This window comes from Bufo gargarizans, chromosome 2 (assembly GCF_014858855.1).
Source record: "Bufo gargarizans isolate SCDJY-AF-19 chromosome 2, ASM1485885v1, whole genome shotgun sequence".
In the NCBI taxonomy this organism is placed as follows: domain Eukaryota; kingdom Metazoa; phylum Chordata; class Amphibia; order Anura; family Bufonidae; genus Bufo; species Bufo gargarizans.
Window position 1 is genome coordinate 495462126 of NC_058081.1, and position 23210 is coordinate 495485335.

Consider the following 23210-nt stretch of genomic DNA (forward strand, 5'->3'; position numbering starts at 1 on the left):
GCATTTCTGCAACTGCCCCATACTTTCTGTAACTTTCTAATATGCTTTGATGGAGGTTTATTATCTACCTGCTCCACTCTCTGTGGCGTAAAAAAGTCATGAGTAACGTGTGGCGTTCCTGCGCTACCCTTAACACTTTCTGAAAAGTGGGAGGGGTCAGCGGGCCCGACACTTTTATCTTCATTTGCGCCAATGAAGAAAGCGATCTATGGAAGCACCTAGCTGTCGTAGATTTCATTCTGGCATACGGCTTTCCGGACGACTCGCCTAATATGAGGCCTGCTCCTAGTCCTAAATTAGGCTCACCGTCTGGCATTGCAGGAGATTTTTAAAGACTGCTGTAAAACGCTGGTCTTCAATAGATCTCCCCCTTTGTTTTTTTTAATTCTTCCCCATTCTGCTTGCTCTCAGTGAATAAAAACATTTTAGTTGATATCCAGCAGTTGAAATCCTATCTTGATCAGCTAGCCTCCATCGGGACAAACTGGAATGGTTCCATTCACTGAAAGCAGGAAGAGGTCTTAAAAACTGTGAAGAATTGAATAGCAAAGTATATTAGAAAGTCACAGAACTTTTATTATACAGTGCTTAAGATTTATGTCCATGATACTGGAAAGCTCCTGGTAGCATCCCTTGCACTGTCACTTTAAGACAAGGGCTGCGTACCATTTTTTAACCCTCTAGGTGATCTGAATGATGTCATATGTTTTTTCCAACCTAAAGCTGCTTAGCGAATGAGTGAAGAACTCAATCATTTCCTGAGACTCCTGAGGTCAGAGGTCAGTTACCTCCTAGGTCTGCATAATAAGCAGCAGATCACCTTCATGGCCTAAAAGGGGGAACCTCATCCTCATCATCCTCTTCTCTGACGGTGACATGTGATCAGAAGGAATGTCATGAGATCGCCTTTCATTAATATTATACTGGTCTATTGTGGGAAACTGCTACTTCCGAAAGGCTCCATGAGAAGCTTTGGACTATTTCACACCTAAGTGATCGCATCCTCTTGGCGAGCCTGCAGCTGCGAGCTATGCTTTGATCTGCGCTCGATGTACAGGCCCGTAACACATGTATGCAGCCTCTCAGGAAGAGCGTAATGTGTATTACCGGGTGCAAATACTTGGGCAACGTTTAACCATTGGATGCCAATAAGTTCTGCAACTTTCTAATATACTTTGTATCTCAAAATCAAAACTGGCCCCGTTGCCCAGAGCAACCAATCACAGCACAGCTTTTATTTCGTAACCTGCTCTGGAAAAAAATGAAAGCTGCTCTGATTGGTTGTTATGGGAAACAAAGGTTTACTGTTAGATTAGACAGATGAGGGCATTTGGAGGACATTTACTAAAGGTTTTACGCCATTATTGTGGCATAAAAAAAGTCAAATTATGGACCACGCCATATGTGCTCCATCATTTGCGAAGCTTCCTAAAAAAGTGATGCAACTTTGCTAATAGTCTTGATTAAAGGGGTTGTCTCACTTCAGCAAATGGCATTTATAATGTAGAGAAAGTTAATACAAGGCACTTACTAATGTATTGTGATTGTCCATATTGCTTCCTTTGCTGGCTGGATTCATTTTTCCATCACATTTAAGTATACACTGATCGTTTCCATGGTTACGGCCACCCTACAATCCATCAGTGATGGCTGTGCTTGCACACTCCAGAAAAAGCGCTGGCCGATGTGCGTGCCTATGGTCCCGGGCCACCGGAGAGGCTGAAGCTTTGGGTGGTCTGTAACCATGGAAACAAAAAGTGTATAATGTGATGGAAAAATGGATCCAGCCAGCAAAGGAAGCAATACGGGGAATCACAATACATTAGTAAGTGCCTTGTATTAACTTTCTCTACATGATAAATGCCACTTGCTGAAGTGAGACGAGCACCTACCGTTTTGTGTATACAGTTCCTATGCAGATCTATGTCTCCATAGTAACATATTACACACAAAGCCTGTGTACTTACCAAATGTAACACATGACTGCAGGAGGAGACCACACAGAGTTTGTGTGTGGACTGTAAATGTTGAGACATATGGGTCTGCATAGCTGTAAACAAAAAATGCTGGAATGTTTCACTACGACGCAAAAATCTTTGGATCAGTGATGTAACAGAGCATCCATTACAGAAGATGATGTAACATGTACTTGGTATTCAGGGCTTGAAGACACATCTCCTAGCTCCTCAGGCATCCTGTGCCCTGGAAGTGGCTAGAATGGATTCCCTTTTGTCACCTAGCCACAACATCCCGTCCTCTGCAGGCCTGGACTGGATCAGGTTTCCAGATTCCAGATATGACATGCCACACACAATTTCCTAGAGCTAACGTGTGGACGGCGATGTGTCCTGAAAAAGCCCAGCGCTTAAGATGTCTCAACCAACTGAGAAACCCCTGAGTGAAAGCAGTGCTGTCACCTCATCTGCAAGATGATGTCACTTCATGGGAAACATAACCGATAGAGACTGACTGTGAAGAGCTGTCACTGGAAAAGAAAGCTGTCAGTTTTATGGAGATCCATTTGGTTGCCATATTGACCGTTTACTTAACAGGAAACCCAACTACCATAACTTACTACTTGTACCACTCCCAAATAATGTAATACTTGTAGGGTGTTTTTTGTTAGCATTTTTAGCGCAGTTTCTTAGTTGCACAACATTTTTCTTGTTGTTTTTACCCCCTACAGAAACGTCTATGGGGCAAAAATACCCTGAAAAAAAAACACCACCTCCTGAGCATGCTGCAATTTCAGAAAATGCCATTGACCAAAAAAGAGAAATCAAGGTTGAAAAAAAAATCCAGTTTTTCCTGCGTTTAATATTTCCGATAGGCTTCCATGCAACACCTGGAACTGGTGGGTTTTTTTTTTGCCTAAAAAAATGCTACAAAAAACACCAGTCACCAAAAACTGATGACACCCTCCGGAGTGCCAGAACCAAATAATGTGACACCAGCTGAGGTGGCTCCAACTCTTTGAAGGAAACCCTGAGGTTACGGCCACGAGCTGCAGCGGGATCATGTTAACTAATTAGGACTGCATTGTTTATTCGGTCTCTGTTGTTGTTGGCCACAAGGTACCGCTCAGTCATTAACAAAACAAATAAACAATTTGGTCCTCATTAGTTACCGTAATTTGATCCCACTGCGACCCATACGGATGGGCGGTACTCAGTACTCCGCCACAAGGAGACCGCTCCATGTCGCCGTACCCTTGCTGAAGATGAGTTGTAGGATTCTGGTTCTTCATGTAGCTTTTGAAACCGAAGCCAGGAATGTCTCATAAACTAGGATACATATAAAGGAAAGACCGAGTGGCAGATTACTAAACCCATAGATGGTGTAAGCTTAGACGGCCTGCACCAGATTTATCACAGTGGATCAGCCTGGAAGATACATGTGGTGCAGGGATAGACATTTTTCTCTGACTCTATACCATCTATTGGTTGCCTTACTTTCAGACAGAATTTTACTCCAGAATTGTGGCTCAACGCCCGTTTCCGTTTCCCAGTCAAGCCCCTCCCTGCTAAGCCCCATCCCTTTTCGAGTACACTGAAAAAACTGAGAAACCCTAGTTGCGCACCATATTGTGCTAATTTGTGCCACTTATTTGACAGTGTCTAGGTGCAGACACATTAAAAAATCTGGGCCCAAGTTTTCTCTTTTTGAATCAACTTCTAGCTTTGGCTTCAAAACTTATATCAATAAATCTGAACGTGGAAACCTAGCCATATTAATTAACAACTTGTAGAGAGCCTAACCAACCAACTCCTTGTAGGAAGTCATAGTAACCTACTCCTTGTAGGAAGCCTGACTGACCTGACTTGAAAGAGGCCTACTTAAAGGGGTTCCACAGGTGTTTAATATTGCTGAACTATCCTTAGAATAGTTCATCAATATCAGATTGGCAGTCGGAATCCATGCTGATCGGCTGTCTGAGGTGGTCACGGCACTCTGGAGAGCGCTGTGTGCTCTCATTATCAAAATCTTGGACAACTCCTTTAAACAACTTCTTAGTTGAAACAACAAATTAATGAGTTGTCAGAGCATGCTGGGAATTGTAGTTTCATAATAGCATGAAAGGCTGGAATCAGGATGGAGATATGCTGTACATATGTATATGGTAATAGTTCATCACTTGCAGGTATCAGGATGGAGAGCAGCTTTCAATAGGCATGCAACCATGCTTTGCACGCCTATGAGAACCTTTCCTGAAGGGTGTGACCACCCGTTATAGACAGGGATGGGATGCCATTGCTCCCTATCCTAAATATAACCAAAGGGGCTCTATTATCCTCTAGTACAGGCCCCTGAGGGTCCAGTAATGACCTACCGCAGGTAGCATAGGGGTTAATCACGTAGTCAGGTGTCTGGGGTGGGTTAGCAAAGTACTGTACAAATAATATGCTCAAGTGTTTGTGTGCGTCTTAGAAATGTGAGATTCCTTAAGGCTAGAGGAGACATGAAGACAGCTTTGTACGCCCATCAGCAGCACATTCCGCCGCTTGCAGCCTCACCGCAGTCCCCGGCAGATTACCCGGGTTATGTAACATTACATTTTTCAAATTTCTAAATCAGCAACTTTTACAAGGCATTCCTGCCCAGGAAACATCTGGCCTAGAGTCCTTTTGTTAAAATGTATTTATTGCCAACTTTCCGTGCTCCTGAATGGCTACTGCCCCGTCTCCCATTCAAGACTCTGTAATGGATGGGGGCAGCAGATTATCAGGGGTCTTTATATTGCTGGAAACTGGAGGCAATTACATCTCCCTCTGCGGCAAACTGTATCTTTTGGATTGATCCCACTGCTGATCATTATCAAGATCTCTGCTTGTTACCAGCAAATGGGAGCATTCATCTCCAGGTTGTCCATGTCATGGTGGTAACACTGCTGTACTACGGCCCACAGTTGGCTCTTGTAAACTAATGAAGACCCCATGGTGCATTGTTAATGGCCATGCGGTATTGAAGGTGCAAAGCTGGTCTTCGATAAATGACCCGCAATGTTCCCATTCACCATTCTTAACATTGCAGTTGGAAAATTAGTGACAAGTAGAACCCGCCCCTGAGGATGCCCCAAACTGAATGAGTCCATCCATTTGTGGGAGGGTCTTACACAAGCCCCTCCAGTTTTCAGCCTGAATTTGCAGGGACTGTCTCAGAAAATTAGAGAGAGCCCCTTCAAATTCAAAACTGTTCGCCATTCACTAGAATAAGAAAATCATGGGAGGTGTTGGTAGTAGGTTCCCAAATCGGTAAATCAATTGGCAATTGAAAATTCTGCACACTCGTGTTTAATATGTGTTTTTTTTTTTAAGATTAAAGGCATGAGCCTTTTTGGTCAGACTGATTGCCCAGACACTGAGACATCCGGAAAGCAGGCCCACCACAGCAGTTCCTATTGTCTCACAGCCTGGGCCTGAAGAAGGTCTGCTGACCGAAAACATTTGCCGCCTATAATCTAATTTGACAAGAAGCCAATAAAAACACATTGTCAATGGGAACACTCCAAACTCGTGTTCAATGCGTTTTTATTGGCTTCTCCTATTTTAAGGGGTAAATCGGATTATAGGAGGCAAATGTTTCCAGTTAGCAGACCTTCTTCAGGCAGAGCTCTGAAAAATGGTGACTAACCGAAACAAAGTAAATTACAAATGTGCAAAACCATCGCTGCTGTGAATCTACAGTGCCTACCAAGCGCTGCCAGGCTCAGTGCCAAGGCTGCCAACCAAGATTGTGTGTTTCCCATAGAGTTAAATCACTGCAGCCTTAGAGTGTTGTCACATTATGACAGTTCTCTAGGGTTTGGCGCCAGTTCTGGCGGTTTTGCGGCGGCCGCTCTCTCCGCTGCTGCTCGTGATGTCTACATTGGGCACATTTTTGGAGCCTGGATTAACAGCGCAGCTGAATGGTTAACCCCTCTGAAGCAGTGGGGAGACTTTATTGAAACAATGAATCTTATATATCTGATGGGACTGGGTTTGTGATGAAGCAATTACATGCAGGCCGCAATGGCTCCTAACCACAGAGTGTATCTGTTGTTCTTACCGGGATGGGTGAGGCTGATTAAACACATTCAAGGGAAGGAATGAGAGAAGATCGTAAATTGTTTGCAGGACAATCCACCGTGGCAATTGCTTGTATAGCAATTTCTTTCAAAGATGGGGGCAATTGCATTGCTGGCATTAATGCTTTCGTGCTATGACTCAGAACAGTGGCAAACCTACAACCCTCATGTCCTTTAGCTAGAAGTAGTAGTCTCCTGACTGCCGAAGAGTAAAGGGTATGTTCACACAGAAGATTATGGACATGGGTTTTGCCGCAGATTCGGTGCCGAAGCCATCTCCCGTTTTCAATGGAAGGACCATGCCGCAGTTCAGGTGCCTGAGGATTTTTGCCACCTGGTTTTCAAGACCACGCCAAGAATGTACAGGTCCATTCTTAGTGCAGTTACCTCTTGTAAAGACTCAGCGGGAGCCTGCTCGTCCATTCAGAGCGTTCACATAAAGACTCACGGCAGAAACTGCAACACAGGGCAATGGTTTCTGCTGTGAGATGGGCGGTAGATTTTGTTCTGGGCAAAATCCTCCATCTGAACATACTACGTGAGTATCTGCACCAAGAATGGACCTGTGCATTCTTGGTGTGGTCTTCAACTGCACAGCAAATATCCTTGGGGACGTGGGCTTCCCTTGAAAACAATGGGAAGTGGGTTTAGCGCAGATTTGGCACAGTTTCGGCACCGATTCCATGCTGAAACCCACACCCAGAATCCAACCCCTGAACATACCCATTGAAAAGACTTGAGATTGGTTTTAGGGTAACTGTCAATTGCATTAATTCTCACGCCGGTAAATTCATTCCTTTGTCGTTTTGAGTTAGACACCTCATTACTTGGTCCGATTAGACCGCTGTCAGATTTTTGTAGAATAAACTACTGCACTTACCGCCATTGTTATCCGTCCTGTTATCGCTCATACGGGATGAGAAGAGATCGCATGAACAGAAAGTGATCGCAGTTTTTTATTTAAAATTTTTAGTATTTTTGGAGACTGCTGTCACAGCTGTACATAGTATTTAAGAAGATGAGCAATAATTATAACCCATTTATAATATCAATGAATTAATGCATTAAATATTAATCATACTTGTATTGCAGTCCAAGGTCCGCCATATTCAACCCGTCCTGTCTCTGTTTCCCCGCAGTGATAAGAGCCAAGGTCGTGGGCAAGAAGCTGATGAACGACGGTCCATTTGGAACAATGCGCTACACAGTAAAACAGATGAAGGTACGCGGGCTCCGTTCTATCAGCACAGAGTATTTCAGGAGAGGACTGTGCTGGCTGTCGCATACATGTGTGTGCTTGATCTGTTAATGCATATGATGATATTCGTGCACGGGAAGGGGCACAGAGTTTGAGATACATAATGGCAGGCTTCTCAGTTGGGGGCCATGACCTCTCCCCGGGCAGTGTCATGATGCGAGAAAAGCTAAGAATACATTGAAGGCACAGACTGTTCATGGAAGAGGCTGCGTTCCCATAGGCAGCACAGAGTATTTCAGGAATCGCCATCTTGTATAAGGACAAGGCAGAGTGGTGATGTCAGGGGGGTGAGTGAATACTGATAAGTGTAAGACCACAGACCTCTTGAAGAAGGAGCAGAATCCCCCATGAATACTGAATACTGTGACGTGAACCCCCCTCCCTATGACACAGGTCCCTTATAGAACGTGTTTATATTAGCTCTGTTCTCACTGACCTCATGCGCAGCGTGCTTAACCCTACACGTGCCATTCCTGATATCCCCAGAGGGTGGATGTGTTTACCCCAGATCTGCACAGTAAAGTCAGTGAGATTCGTAGAGCTGCGTGGTCAGTAAACAGATGAAGTCAGCGGCCTCGCCCCTCCGCAGAGCTCTGCACTGGGCTAGGGTGGTCTCCGTCTTCAGGCTTTTACTTCCAACCTGTGACACTCTAAATGCTAAACACTTCTGGGCAAGTGAACTGATTTTTCCAATGCACATGATAGAACAGGACTGTTCCTGGTCCTAGGAGACTGCGGGCCGCAGACAGGAGTGGCAAGAATTCCTCTGCCAATCCTCCCTCCGCAGAGGCGTCCAAATCCATTTTTCAGAAAGAAACAATCAAGATTTATGAAAACTGGTGTAAAGGAAAACTGGTTTAGTTGTCCAAAGCATCCAATCAGATTTCAGCTTTCATTTTTATTTAGCTCCTTTAGAAAATGAAAGGTGGAATCTGATTGGTTGCTATGGGCAACTAAGCCAGTTCTACTTTACACCAGTTTTGATAAATCTCCCTCAATCTATTTCCTGTTTTGAGCCCGCCACACACATTTACATCCATAGGTATGACTGAAATCAGCCAGACGTTCAGCTACTCCGCTCTCCCTGTTCCTGCACGTCCCTCCACACCCAGATTCCACCGCAGACAACATCCCAACGCTGCCTGTTGTCAAGATGTTATCTGAGGTGCCACCTGGGAGCGGAGTGAAGGAACGGGGAAATGTGAGTCCTAAATGGCAAATCATCCTAAAGAGGCCTTGACTACTTTCCAGCTTATGCAGAAACTGTTATAATAAGGCCTGATTAGATAGCCCATCCAATTTTTGTCCACAAAACACATACGTATCTTGATGTCCATATTACGGTTGGGTGTATCAGTATTTTTCTGGACCCATTCATTGGAAAACGGTCGGAAGCCGCATGGTCGTACAGGGGGTATTCCGGTTGTGAGAAGTTATCTCCTATCCACAGGATAGTGGAAAACTATTGGATCAAACTGTCTTACCGCTGGGACCCCCACCCATCACAAAAAGGGGACCCCCAGATACAAACCAAGCAGCAGGTTTAACGTGCGCACTGCTGCTCCATTCACCTGTATAGAAGTTCCAGAAACAGCCCTCAACTATTTCCACAACTCCCATAACGATGAATAGAGTGGCAGTGCGCATGCCAACCAACTACTCTGTTCATTTCTGGGGGTACGGGGTCCCATCAGTAGGACTCCCACAGTCCTAATTCTCACAACCAGAATACCCCTTTTTCTAGAATCCAATCACATTGGTGACAAGTGTTTGATTGCTGGGAGTTGAGGTCACCGCTGGGACTGCCACCTATCACAACATTCCAATTGAATGGTGTAGCGGGCAAGCACGAATGCTGCTGATACAATCAATATCTCTGGGACTGACAGCGATAGCTAAGTACAGCGGGAGTACTCCCATTCTCAGGAAAACCTCTTTAATATTAGAGAGAAAGGTTAATCTATTGTTTTTTTCGGACCTGATGGACTCATGCAGAGCTTCTGCACATCTGATTTGGGACTCCGTAATATGGATGGGGTTAAAGGACTTGGCTGTGACTACCCCCCAGTCACGAGGCTGGCTTATTTCCTCACCAAGAAACAGAGGAGAGTAATACTTTGGCACAAAGTCTAGAAAACCTGCAACTTATTAAGGGAATAAAGCTTTAGGGAGTAAGGAGTGGGACACCGGCCGTCTGGGTAACAATGGTGTTATTTATGTACAAAGCCGAGGGGGCTCAGCGAGGGGGTCACTGCATTATGATGATTATGAGATTCAGCTGCACTCATGTGGGATACGGGCAGATTTCTGGTATGGTAAGATTTGCAGATACCATGATGTGTTAGTGTTGTGCTTTCAATATTGCATTAATGGCTGAAGTAGCAGAGCTGATTTTGTATTTTGGTATCATTAAAAGGGAAACGCCATAAAAAAAAATCCTCTGTACAGCCTCAGCACTCTAGACCCTACTATTGTCTGCTATAGAGAGGAATTATTGTTCCATGGATTTAAAAATACATGAGGCAAATCAGACTTCTTAATTCACATCTGGACAATTTCTATGGCCAGGTTTTAGGTTTATCATACTGTATATGGTCCAACCTGAAAAGAGAGCAAAAATTGGCTTGGCATGAACTACTTCGGTCTGAAGCACGTGGAGATTAGCTTAAAACCTGTGTATGATGAATATGATCCCACTAATTGGTCAATATGGTGCACCAACAAAGCCAAGAAGGTCTCACAATGAGCAGATGTCTCCCATTTAATAGGAAGAAATAAAGCAAAGAAGGCTTCTGGACCTCTAGAAGTGAAACAAAGAGGTTCCAGAGGCAAGGAGATGTCTTATAAAGTAGAATCATTTTCACCTCTTACACATGTGGGAAAGTGAGCAGATGTTACTCCCTAACAAAAACAGGACAATGATGCTAATTGAACATATACTAGAGGTGCAAAGAAGGTCCCAGGGCACAAAGATGTTTTAGTGACCAGAAAGGAAGGGTAGTGTTCATTGGTCATTCACCAACAAAGCTAAGAAGGATGAGTAGAAGTCTCTTCAACAAGGTCTCGGGAAGAGAAAATGTTTTAATGACCAGAAGGGAACGATAGTGGTCACACTAGTCATGGGCCAAGAAGGAAAAGAAGGATGAGCAGATATCTCACTAAGGTTGTTCTCCACTCATGTATCAGAAATGTATCAGAGGTCTCTTTATGAATATATGTCTTACCAACCAAAAGAGATGGATGATAGGCTTCATCCATGCACTTGCATAAAGAACATCTTCAAGCCAGCAGAAATATTTATTCACTACTTCTGCACAAATTAACAAAGAAGGCTCCAAGACAACTAGATGCTTCCCAGCTTATAAGTGAAATAAGTGAATATGTTCTGTGTTTTCTGAGGATGAGCACCAGCCTAGCGTGTTGATGAGTATTGATCACTGGTGGTTAAGAATTAGGCTGTGTAGGAGATATCGTTACTCAATTTCTGGAGGTCCTATAAATTTTTCGACTTGTTGGACCAGAAAGAAGTTTCATCAAGCTTATCAAAGCCAATGTAACTAATGTTGACTCCGCATAGTTGTAAAATGGCAGCTCCGGGACTTGGCGGTCGACTAATGTTCTAGTCTGAAGTCACCATTGGCCACTAATAAAAGTTAAAACGTCCACCCAGCAAGCCATCTGGGCCTGATAAGCAGAAAGCTGGGACTTATTAGCTTGTCAAGCACCCAATAAAATCAGACTGAGGCTCATCAGCAGAACCAGGTTGTGAAGCCAGAGCGTTGCGAGGATCACAAAATGGGTGTGGTGTCATCTCCCATATGATCTTCAGTGCAACCCGTTCATATCGACCATCTGAAGGTGGTCCACATATAGCAAAGCTGTATTTGTCATTTAATGCTTTCAGAACTAAGAGGTACTAAAACCCTCTAGTACTATTTAGTGTTGTATGGAGGCATTATCTTGGAATTGAATTGCAGTATTATGTGGGAACTATAAGGCAGTAATACTTAGGAACTATATGGCAATATTATGTGGACTTTTTTTTTTATGTTTCGGCACTATATGGTGGTATTATGTGGGTTGCATATGGCAGTATTTTGTAGGCATTATATGGTAGTATTATGTGGCTGTACATGGCAGTATTATCTTGGCAGTACATGGTGATATTATAAGAGTTTTATATATGGCACTATTATCTAGGCACTATCTGGCAGTATTATGTGAGCTGAAATTACAAGACAAAGTGAAATTTAAATGGTAGGCAATGGCATGGAGAGGGACACTTACTTGTTGCCCAGGGTCCCATTTTCTATTATACAGCCTCTGCTACCCTGTCCCAAATGTTCCCTGGCTGGTTTATTAGATGGGAAAAATCCAGACAATATGGAGTATGTATTGATAAAGTTTATTGTACAAATATACCTTCTTTTAGCAATGCTCACTAGAATGTATTATGTGGAATTGACTCCTTGTGTTTCCTGATTCCCTGCAGATGTACCGTGGCTTTAAGAAGATGCCTCTTGTACAGTATATCTACACAGAATCTTCTGAAAGCCTGTGCGGAGTCAAGCTGGAGGTCAACAAGTATCAATATCTCATCACAGGTGGGCACCTTAACTTAACTGCTGTAGATAGTCACTATATGATAGTATTATAGAGACACTGTATTGCATAGTATTTTATGTTATTCTGTTGTCCAGCAGATAGACCTTCAGTTTTTAAAGGGGCCTTTCAGGATTGTAATATTGATGGCCTATGAGCAGGATATATCTGATCGGTAGGGATCCAACACAACACCCTGCACGAGTAGCTCTGGTGTCAGAATTTGGCGTAGGGAATTACACAGCTGTGTCCATTGTGCAGCGGATGAAGCTTATAACTGCAGTGCTACAGCCATTCACTTCACAGGAGCCATTCACAGGAGTGCAGGGTGGTGGACATTGATGTCCTATACTCAGGCCATTAACCCCTTAGTGACCACCCATACACCTTTTTACGGCGGTCACTAAGGGGCCTTAGGCTGGGCCGCCGCTTTTTTACGGCGACCCAGTCTAAGTGCTGCGGCCCTGCTCTAACAGCCCAGACCGGCAGTAGTGCTGATTCGGGCTGTTTAACACTTTACATGCGGCGGGAAATGGCGCCCGCCACATGTAAAGAGCTTACAGAGGAAGCGGACTCCCTTTGTCTCCCATCGGCACCCGGCAAATGCGATCGCTGGGTGATGTGTGTAAAGACTGGCAGGGGTCTGATGTAGGCCCTAGACCAGCCTTCAGTAATTTCCAGCAGGCTGCGCCTCTCTGGCACAGCTTGCTGGTCAATGTTAGAATAACATTACCATTAAAATGCAATGCACTATAACTATAGGGATAGTGCATTGCATTTTAAAAGCAATGAAAATACTGTCTGTTATAGTCCTTTTGTGGGAATATTAAGTGGTTAAAAAAAAAGAAAAAAAACAACACATTTATTAAATGTAAAAAAAAAATCCATAAAAAAATTCCGCTTTTTTTCCCCATTGAAAATACTCTTTTCAGTGAAAAAAAAATCTCACCCATATCTTTGGTATAACGACCCGGACTACATAAATATCACATTAATTATCCTCTACGGTGAACGCTGTAAAAAATAAAAAAGACAGAATTGCTAATGTATTCTTAGCTGCCACCAAAAAAAGTAATGACAAAAAAGGGTTTTATTGCAAAAAAGTTGTAGAAAGTAAAAACAAAAAAATATGTATTTGGTATCCCTGTAATCGTACTGACCCAGAGAAAAAAAGATAGCTATTTATACCGAAAAATGAACACCGTAAAATTTATAACGTAAAAACTCAGTGGCAGTATTGCTGTTTTTCCCATTTCCCTCCAAGAAAGAATTAATAAATGTTAATCAGAAAGTTATGTGTACCCCAAAATGGCGCCATTAAAAACTACAACTTGTCCGCACTCATAAAGCTATATAGACTGAAAAATAAAAGTTATAGCTCTTGGAACGTGACGATGAAAAAAGGAAGAAAAACGCTTGGTCAGTAAGGCCCAAAACAGGCTGGTCACTAAGGGTTAATAAAATTCTGTAATACCAATTTAAGAGTTTCCTGCCCAACAGTTGTCCACTCCTGTTCGGAAAATAGGACAGAGCAGAGGTGATTATCTGTAACCTCATTATAGGGGTTATCCGAGATTTTTATATTGATGACCTATCCTCAGGATAGGTCCTCAATATCAGTTCTGTGGGTGTCCCACTCCTGGCACCCCATCGATCAGCTGTTTGAAAAAAATCGAGGTGCTCAGGTCAGCGTGGCAGCCTGTTCCTAGGCCAATCATGTCATGTTCATCCATCACGTGGTCTAGGTGCAGCTAAGTCCCATTCAAGTAAATAGGGCTGACCTGCAATACCAATCACAGCTGCTATTAAAATGGACGTCACTGTGCTTGGTAAGCTGCAAAGGGGGCCATGGTGCTTACTGGAGGGCCATGGCTTCCTCAAACAGCTGAACAGAGGAGGTACCGGGTGTTGGAGCCCCGCTGACATGACACCTCTTCAAATAGCTGATCAATGGGGTGTCGGGAGTTGGATTCCCACCGAACTGATATTGAGGACCTATCCTGAGGACAGGTCAACAATATCAAAATCTCATAAACCCCTTTAAACATAAGGGTGCGCATACTGCATGTAACATTCCACTACATCAAATAGACCAGCTATTTCTAGTAAGTAACCAAACCGTGAAAGCAAAAATCTGAACAAAATTAGGTTATAAACGTAATAGACAATTTTTTTAAATAAAAACATATTATGACCTACCTATTCTTCTTCTAGGGCGTGTATATGAGGGGAAGGTATACACTGGCCTCTGTAACTTGATTGAGAAGTGGGATAAGCTGACACTTGCCCAGCGCAAAGGACTCAATCACCGTTACCACCAGGGATGTAACTGCAAGGTACGAGGGGATTTCTTGTTTATGGTCTAGGTCCCCTACAGAGTACAGGAATAATGCTGACCATACACAGTAGATTTATGTTGGCGGGACTGGCCGACCATCTGGTGTGTATGGGGGGGGGGGGGGGGGACGACTCTCCCTTGGAGACAGAGGTCGGGGAGAGAAGGATTGGGCTGTTGGATTTCAACATGTCTGATCTCTTTATTTTCAGTGAGAGATAAGCTTCCACCAGAGATATCTAGCAATGACCTACTCCCCTCTCTCCATTGAAAACACAGCGGAGCATGCATGTGTATGGGGGGTGGGGAGAGAGCTGTCGTCTGGCTTTACTGTCATTCAGCAATGGTGGGGAATTATTATTCTTGGGATGCCATCACTTTTAAACGGAGCAGTTTTTGATAATAACGCATTAGGGGGCCAATACTTATGCAACTTTCATAGACTGCCCTCCCCTGCTTCAGTGGTTTTGTACTTATAGTCCGATGGGAAACCACATATAAGAAGATGGCTTCCCTCCCTGCTCGTATCATATACCAAACTTGTGTGTTGTGGATCAAGTAAAATTTCAGTTTTGTGGCCTGGAGGATCATCCGATGTTCTGTCTGCTATACTGACTGCTTCTTCAGGCTGCACAGTTTTAAGTCCCTCCCACTTAAAAGGTCCCTCCTACCTAGATTTAAAGAGAGAGGGAGCTTTGGAGTAAATACCGTATAGGAAAAGTACACTTGAAATATCAGCTCCTAAGTCGTCTCCTTTCTGTGTTACAGATCAAGCCTTGCTATTACCTCCCATGCTTCATCACCTCAAAGAGTGAATGTCTGTGGACGGATTTACTTTCCAACTTCGGCACTCCCGGCTACCAATCTAAGAATTACGTTTGCATCAAGCAGAAGGAAGGTTACTGCAGTTGGTCCAGAGGGTGGACTCCACCAGACAAATCCGTGATCAACACCACGGACCCCTGAGCCTGCTCGGCACTGTGGCCCAGAAACTGTAAAAGGACAGTAACCCTGAAATATATACAGCAATGAAATTAGTGCCTGATTTCTTGCTAAAATTAGCACTTGGAACACATAAGTCTTTACCATCATACTGAAAGTATATTTTTAATCACTCTTTTATTTTTGTAATTTTCTTCAATCACCCATTTAAGCCAGATTGTGTGCAGGGAAAGTCTTGCTCCATTTTCTTTTCCTTCCTTCTATAAATGGTCCGTTGGGCCTACTGGTAGAGACTGTATTAGTGGAATGTTAATGGGTAATATACATGCAGAGAAATTGAAAATGGACGAGCCTTGATTTTTGGTGAAATCCTAATACGGTGAAACAGTGCTGTGGATTTTGTTTTATTTGCAGTTCAACCTCCCGCCACAAGAGGTGCTGTGTTAGACAACGATAATAGATTTGCCCTCTAGGATATAGGGTGCATATTTGGGGCAAGGAGTATAACGCAGGGGAATGTTTTAGATATTTCAATGTGAATGATTAAAAAAAATTGTTGGACCAGGTCACCCTCACGCTTGTGAGATTATACTTAGTGTCAAGTTAGAGTGACAGTAATAAATGTCCGTGTGTAATGCCTTGCAGGTCTGGGCAGAGCTATCCAGAAAAAAAATGGATAAAAAATAAGCTATTTTAAATGTTTATGAAGGTTACTGTGGTCCTGGCTATAAACTGAAGAAAGGCCACAGATTCCGATGCAGTGCCCTCTTGTGGCCCGGAGTTGTACATAATATTTGGAGTTTCATGAAAAACTTTTTGTATTGCTGCCTAGAAAACACCTTTTGTAGTGGAGGTCTGTGTATGATACAAAGCTAGGATCGAATAGTTTTGATTAGTAAGGTTAACTCAGCATAGTTGTCATAAAGCAGTGCTTAATCAATTAGTATTTCTAAAAGTGGCTGCCCTGAATTAGGAAAACATGACTGCTTTCTTACAGAAACTTTTCCACATCTGCCCATGAATTGTGCCTGGCACCGCAGCTCTGCTTTATTAAAGTAAATGAGACTGCAATACCACACTCAACCTGTGGACAGGTGTGGCACTGAGGAGCACCTGTATGTATTCAGAATAAGCCAGATACATAGACCAGTGATGAGACAGGGATAGGCTGTCAAATGAGACAACAAAAACTGATTGTAAAGCCATGCTTAATTGATCTTAGTAATTCGACTTTGAGCTCATTTACCTGAGACTCGGGTCCCTTTTGCATTTGTTTGGCAAAAATTGGATCGTAGGACGAAGGAACCCTTTTTTTTTTTTTTGGGCTAAAAAGGGGACATAGCCTTAAAGTAATAGTATGTCCTACAGAGCCCTGCCAAGTTTATCATATGCAGTTGCACCTCCAAGCCTATAGAGGTGCTCTCATTCACTGGTTGTTTAGCCTTTGTCATTGAAGCAATCTCTCTGCTGCCCCCTAGTTGTAGAGGGCTTAAGCTGCAAGTTCTTACAGTCCGTCCTCTGACACCCTAGCCAGATTTCATGATCTCTTTACATAATAAAAAATGTGATCAATTTTATCTAAATTATATTTTTTTTTAAACCTGCACTGAGATGTAGTGCCTTGATGTGACCCTAAATTATAGCTATTGTTGTTGCTTTTTGACTGGATATTTTTTTATAGATGCATTATATGTAGATCTCTAATATAAATTCTTGTTTTTTTTTTTCCATTTCTGACAAAATGGGTGACTAAATAAGTTTTACTGAGATTGTGTGACGTAACATTTTCTGTTTATATATTTTTTTTCTTATTTATCATTTGTAGTGGAAACTTTTTATTTTTAATATATCTTCACTCCATTCCAAGTAGGGAGTAGTTTTATGCTATTTACCAGTTTGCTACATTATATCACAGATAAGAATATTTTATAAGAACATGCTTTTTATATTTGCAGAAAATATTCTTGGTTTCCGATACTGAGCAGTGTGTTTTATGTCGGGTTTTTTTTTTGTAGATAGTTAGAGAGAGTTGCATTTCCATAAACTTTGCTTTTGTAGTGCAAGAGACAATTTGATGGGTCAAACTACCACTCCCATCATTACAACTACAACTCAAGGCCACAGGGTGACTGAAGTTGTTTGCAGTATGAAACCTATGAGTCTGTAGGCCCTAAAAGCTGCCAGTGATTCAGTGTTAAAGGGCAAGTCACATTTTTAACTTAGGGTACTTTCACACTAGTGTTATTCTTTTCCGGCATTCAGTTCCGTCCTAGGGGCTGAATACCGGAAAAGAACTGATCAGTTTTATCCTAATGCATTCTGAATGGAGAGCAGTCCGTTCAGGATGCATTAGTTCAGTCTTTTTGCCTTTTCAGGACTGAGATAATACTGCAGCATGCTGCAGTTTTATCTCCATCCAAAATTCCGGAACACTTGCCAGAATGCCATTTTTCTCATTGACCTGCATTAATGCCGGATCCGGCCCCGAGTGTTCCGGCAAAACGGATCCGGCATTGCGGTCTGTAGACTGCAAAAAATGTGAAAAAACAAATAAATGCCACATGCGTTTTTCCAGATGACACCAGAGAGACTGATCCGGCATTTTAATGCATTTGTCTGACAAATGCCATCAGTTTGCATACGTTTTGACGGATCCGGCAGGCAGCTCCGGCGACTGAACTGCCTGCCGGAATCCTCTGCCGCAAGTGTGAAAGTGCCCTTACAGCATACATTTGCAAAACTGTACTCAATTTATCTTCTCCATTCGCAACTAAAATGAAGCAAAACCTGTGAATTTCCATGAAAATAGGCCACAGTTTGTGTGTTTATCCAGACAGTGATTGGCCCATCTCGCAATCCTAGCTATATGCCACCAATGTCCGATAGGTGAGGGTCCCACCTCTGGGGACCAAAGTAAAAAGAGGGTGCACTGTATAAGTGCTGCCACCGTATTTTCACTTCTATTGAATTGCCGAAAATAGCTTAGCACCATAGGGTTGAATGGAGAGGTAGCCGCTCTTGCACTGTGCGCTCTCCATTCATTTCTATCTGAGTTCCGGAGATAGTTGATCGCGCTTGCTCGGCTCTTTTCGGAACTCCCATTGAAGTGAATGGAGAGCAAGCCACAGCGCTCTCCTGCGCTTTGGGGACCTTCTAGGTGGGAACCGCACCTATCAGACATTGGTGGTATATCCTAGAGAAAGTGAGAGATGGGTCAACCCCTTTAACTATAGTATGTTACAGGCATGCCGGCATTAGTAACAAGAAAGAAAGAATTTTTGTTTTAGCTTTGGATGTGACTGGAGTATAATATTAAAACGTGACTGAGGATTGGTACAAGATAAAATGTGGAGTTTCCCCTTAAATCCTTCTAGATCTGACAAACATCCAAATTCCCTGTAACTCCATAATATGGCCGCCCTTCATGTTGGCTTCTTTTTTCTATATGTGCTGCATTGATGTTTTGTGTTTGGGGGGAGGATCCAAAGTCAATAAACTTTACCTAGAAAAGCCGTGTAAGTGGTTCTCTGCCTGGCGGTGCCACTAATGGGTACAGCAAACAACACTGGCCCTTCAGATCACTTGGCAATAACATAGAAGGGAGGGAGACGGCCAATCAGATAGCATGTGATTTCGTAAATTAGGAACACCGTGGAAACAAATGACTCGTTATTTAAAGTTGCTGCTTTCTGGGTCAGATCTAATGGTCACTAAACCCGGAGTGATATAGCGACATGCCATGAAGAACACTTTTCTGCATCACTTGCACTCATTGGCTAATTCAATGCTTTCACTAATAGACTACAATGAATCCATGTCCATTAGACACATTGTGCTATGCCTAATGCAGGGCATGAGGGGTGGAGCATGACACAGTGATTTTTTTGGTTCTTTGACTCTGTCATGCTCCGCCCCATTAGGTACTACATTTTGCATCACACAATGCACCATTTTTACCTAAGATGTTCATTAAAGGGGTTGTCCATTTACATTAAATTGATGACCTATCTTCAGGAGAGGTCATGAATATTTTATCGTCCGGGTCTAACTCCCAGCACCCCTACTGATCAGGTGTTTGAAGGAGCAGTTGCGCTCCTGTCTCGTCGGTGTTAGCTACATTGTATCGGTGATGCAGTGTAAGTAAAGCTTCCTCTCCCATTCTTCAATTGAATGGGACAAAAAGCTGTAGTGACCCTGCTACATTGTAGATGGCATGCACTGAGGAGGGAGCTCGCATGCGTACTGTAGACCCTTCAAAAAGCTGTGCCGGGAGTCAGACACCCACAATTCTGATGTTGATGAACTATACTGAGGAAAAGTCATCAATATCATGAAACCAGACATGGACTTTTTGCTGTGGCTTTCACTCTCTCCAATCCACACCTCGTGTCACTTTACACTGTGGATTTCTCAATCTCACCCACTTTGCTGGCACTGTGCAGCGCTGTGAATATGCCACACGAAAATCAGCTAGGGCAACTCTTAGAATTTTCAGGAAATCCTCTATCATATGATCTTCACTGGTACTGTTGTTCTGGGTTCTACATTTTGTTAGGTATCACCCAATGTAGGCTGCTTCCTACCTGACCACTAGCTTTGACCGCCTGATCCTTGCCTTTAATTGAACTGCCATATCTAGAAGCTCTGTCTGGACCAGTCCAGGTCCTACTGACCAGATCAACAAATTAGCCAGTTGCTATATCAGTGCATACCACAGGCTGTGGCTCTCCGGTTTATGTGGACAGAAGATGCTGGAACTTGTAGTTTCATCATCTCACAGTCACTGATGTATACCACTCTCCTCTTTCCCACCATGCCATGTACATAACAAATTTAGAAAGGCTGGTGGATGGCTGCAGGACCACAGGACCTAAGTGCCGCCAGCTCTGAAGGTCCTGCTGGTGAAGAGTTGCACCCTATGGGAAAATCAAATGTGTGGCCACTTGTAGAAGCGTTTTGTGTCATGTTATTTATGAGCTGTATATTCTGTGATTGTATATTGGCTTTTGCTCTAAAATGTTTGTGTTTTGCAGTATATTTTATCCTAAACATTAAACAAATCCTTTATATTTCTATCAAATATGTGGCTCCTGTCTCCTCTGTCAACTAGCTGAAAACACAAGGGCAAATCTACACTATGGGCGAGATCTGTGACGTATGGCCTGGCATCAAGTAACCTCATCTAACATGTGCAGGGGGTGGAAAATGGAGGGATGGCATGACCCCCCCATCCATCCTCACCAATTAGAAAAGTTATGGCTATTGGGGACCTTCACTCAGTATCCAAGGTTCATTAAAACCAGCATATCCATGTACCTCTGAGGCTCCTCTCAACCACTGGGATAGCTCATAGCAGCATAGCTATGATCTTGGACGGCTATCCTGGTGCTGTTCCCTGACTGACTGCACCAAGCCCTTTACATTGCCTTGCTCACAGAAGTCCTCCATGCCACTGCTGTTACAAAGCCCCAGAAATCTGGGTGGGTTCAGGAGCCAAGACATCCCAATCCATAAGCTAGTTTCAGTACCAGGAATCTGAGCTACCTTCATCTCGCACATTGTGCTGGAACCACAAAGATCCTCCTCAGGTTTCCTTCACTAGAACCTCCTGGGCATCCACAGTGAAGCAAGATGTATCCACCTTGGCTTCATCTTCACATTGCTAGTGCTTGAAATGTACTAGATAAGGGATCAAGCATGGGATTCTGGCCCAGCTAGTGCTGATGTCAAATGCCCAGGGGATGTTGATCAAGGAGGAATCGGAGAGAGAAGAGCTTTAACACTGTGTGTATGGCTCCATATCTCCAGGTATGCATGTAGAGGACACTGAGATAAAGTGGATTTACAAGGGCAGATTATCAGGAACGAATGTTCCTGCGAATGCTCGTTCCTGACAATTTGCCTGTGTAAAGGTGGCGCCGATCATCCATTGAATGAGCAAATCCGGTCGTTAGTGCAGGCACCTAAATTGCCATTTCTGTCATTCTGCCCATCTAAGTGTGCCTCCGATTACCAGATGGACCAGCGAAATGCTTGTTCGTCGGGTGATCCTGTAGTTCGTGCAGGCACTAGCAATCATCGTTTCTGGGCAGCAAATTGTGCTGTCTAAGTAACGATCTGCTGCCCAGAAACAATGCAGCTGTATAGGATGAGCAATCGCAATAGCATCCTCACATTCTCATACTGTGGGGGTGATGGCTGCATGTAAATGAAACACTTCACCTCCACTGAACAAGAGGCCATCTGTCAGGAGGGATTGTTTCCTTAAAGGGTTTCGGTCACCTGAAAAATGGGTATTTATGCCAGCTGAACATAACTATATTAGTGCCATCTCACTGCCTGAAGCCTTTATTGAGAAAAACAAACTTTTATAATATGCTAATTAGCCTCTAGGAGCGGGAGGGGGGGGGGGGGTTGTTGCACCTGCTCCCAGGGGCTCCGTTTGCCCACCTCTTTTCACACCCTTCTTCTCTTGATTAACAGGGCCAGGCAGCGATGCTCTCCTCCTGCCGGCCATACCTGCAGTGTAAATCTCGCGCCGTTCAGTATTCGGCGCAGGCGCAGTGAGGAAGCCCGCAGCCACCGAGCGTCCTTCCCTCGCTGCGCCTGCTTTAGGCAGTGAGGTGGCACCAATATAGTTATGTTCAGCTGATATTAGCACATCGCTAATGTCAGCCAGCTTAATACCCATTTTTCAGGTGACCGAAACCCTTTAAATGCGCCTTTAAAACTCCTTTTTGGCCAGAATGAAAAATGGATGATTTTGACAAGGGCATGTTTGGAATGCTGCTGACATGTACGTCAGGATCATACTATCAGTTTAGTCACTACAAATCTGGTGACAGCATATATCCAGAACAGGGCCATGCATGCACGGTTACCCTCCATTCACCGCTATGAGAGTTCCAAAAATAGCTGATTGCTGGCTTGTTTATGTAGTGTACGGGAGAGTAATACCCCGTCACTACAGAAGGGTCACTTGGGTACTGTCGTTCCCCCTGTATTTATGGGGAGGTTGGTATAGAACATCTTGTCAATGTACTGCTATGTATTTTCCTGTTACTGTGAAACGTGCATGTGCAGGCCGGCTAGGGTGTCATTCCAGCTCTGAGTCACTAGAGGGAGCTAGGGAACCCTAGGTTATATAAGGCCCAGTCAGGAAGTAGTAGTAGGAGTCAGACAGTGGGAGCAGAGGTCAGAAATGATCCTGTGTCTGAGGGAAGGCCAGGCTATGGGCCTGTGAGAGCATAGCAGGCCTGAAGCCTGCCGACTAGGAGAGGGTAGTAAAGGCCCTGTAACCGGGTTCCGGATCCAAGGAAAAGGTTCCCCTCCTGAGTCATCATCCGTTTAGCTGAGACAGCATAAGCAAGCCATCAGCCAAGACACAGAATACGGACCGATCAGATAAAGCAAGAGGTACTCAAGATAACAGAGGAGGTACTAGATAAGGACAGCTTCAAGGGTACGCCAGATAAAGGGCATTAGACCTTGGAGAGAAAGTCACATGTTTCAGGACCAGTCAGGAATAGTGTGCAAGCCGCCTGTACTGCATCTCCTGTAATCAACACTCTGTATAATACATTGCTAAGACCGGCCATTCTGTAATTCCAAGAACCACCTGTATTCTTATGGAGAACCAACTTTCTTTCATGGAACGGCGCTTCCAACTGCGTCCATGTATTATTATTGCTGATATTCAGTAAAGTTCCAGTTTTTGTTGGCTACCCTATGCTTGCTTCATTCTTCTACAATACCATACACGGCGTGTCACCGTTTAATTGACACTGGCGTCACGAACTTTTAAATACCCGCCTGTTCCAGTATTTGCCCCAATTGAAGACGACAGTGGATCCCAGGTTAGTGAGTCAATCTGCACTACAAAGCCCAGCATACACTACTGACCCCCTGGGACACTGCATAGCTCTTTTTGGCGTCACGAACAGGATATGCATACTTCTGAAGTGCAGAGAAGTGTGAACTGTGTGCTTTACCTATTCCACCACCGTATT

General features: G+C 43.7%; 2 protein-coding genes across 3 annotated transcripts in view; one reads left to right on the forward strand and one right to left on the reverse strand.

Moving 5' to 3' along the window:
- The window catches only part of TIMP3 (TIMP metallopeptidase inhibitor 3), a 36065-nt gene extending 18523 nt beyond the window's left edge, over positions 1–17542 (forward strand). The window contains exons 2-5 of the mRNA XM_044281213.1: positions 7204–7286; positions 11815–11926; positions 14139–14260; positions 15028–17542. Of these exons, the coding sequence (XP_044137148.1) occupies positions 7204–7286; positions 11815–11926; positions 14139–14260; positions 15028–15225 (515 nt within the window). The 3' untranslated portion in view covers positions 15226–17542. The remainder of the gene's footprint in view (positions 1–7203; positions 7287–11814; positions 11927–14138; positions 14261–15027) is intronic.
- Positions 1–23210, reverse strand: part of SYN3 (synapsin III) — a 333478-nt gene that overhangs the window by 135231 nt on the left and 175037 nt on the right. The window lies entirely within an intron of this gene.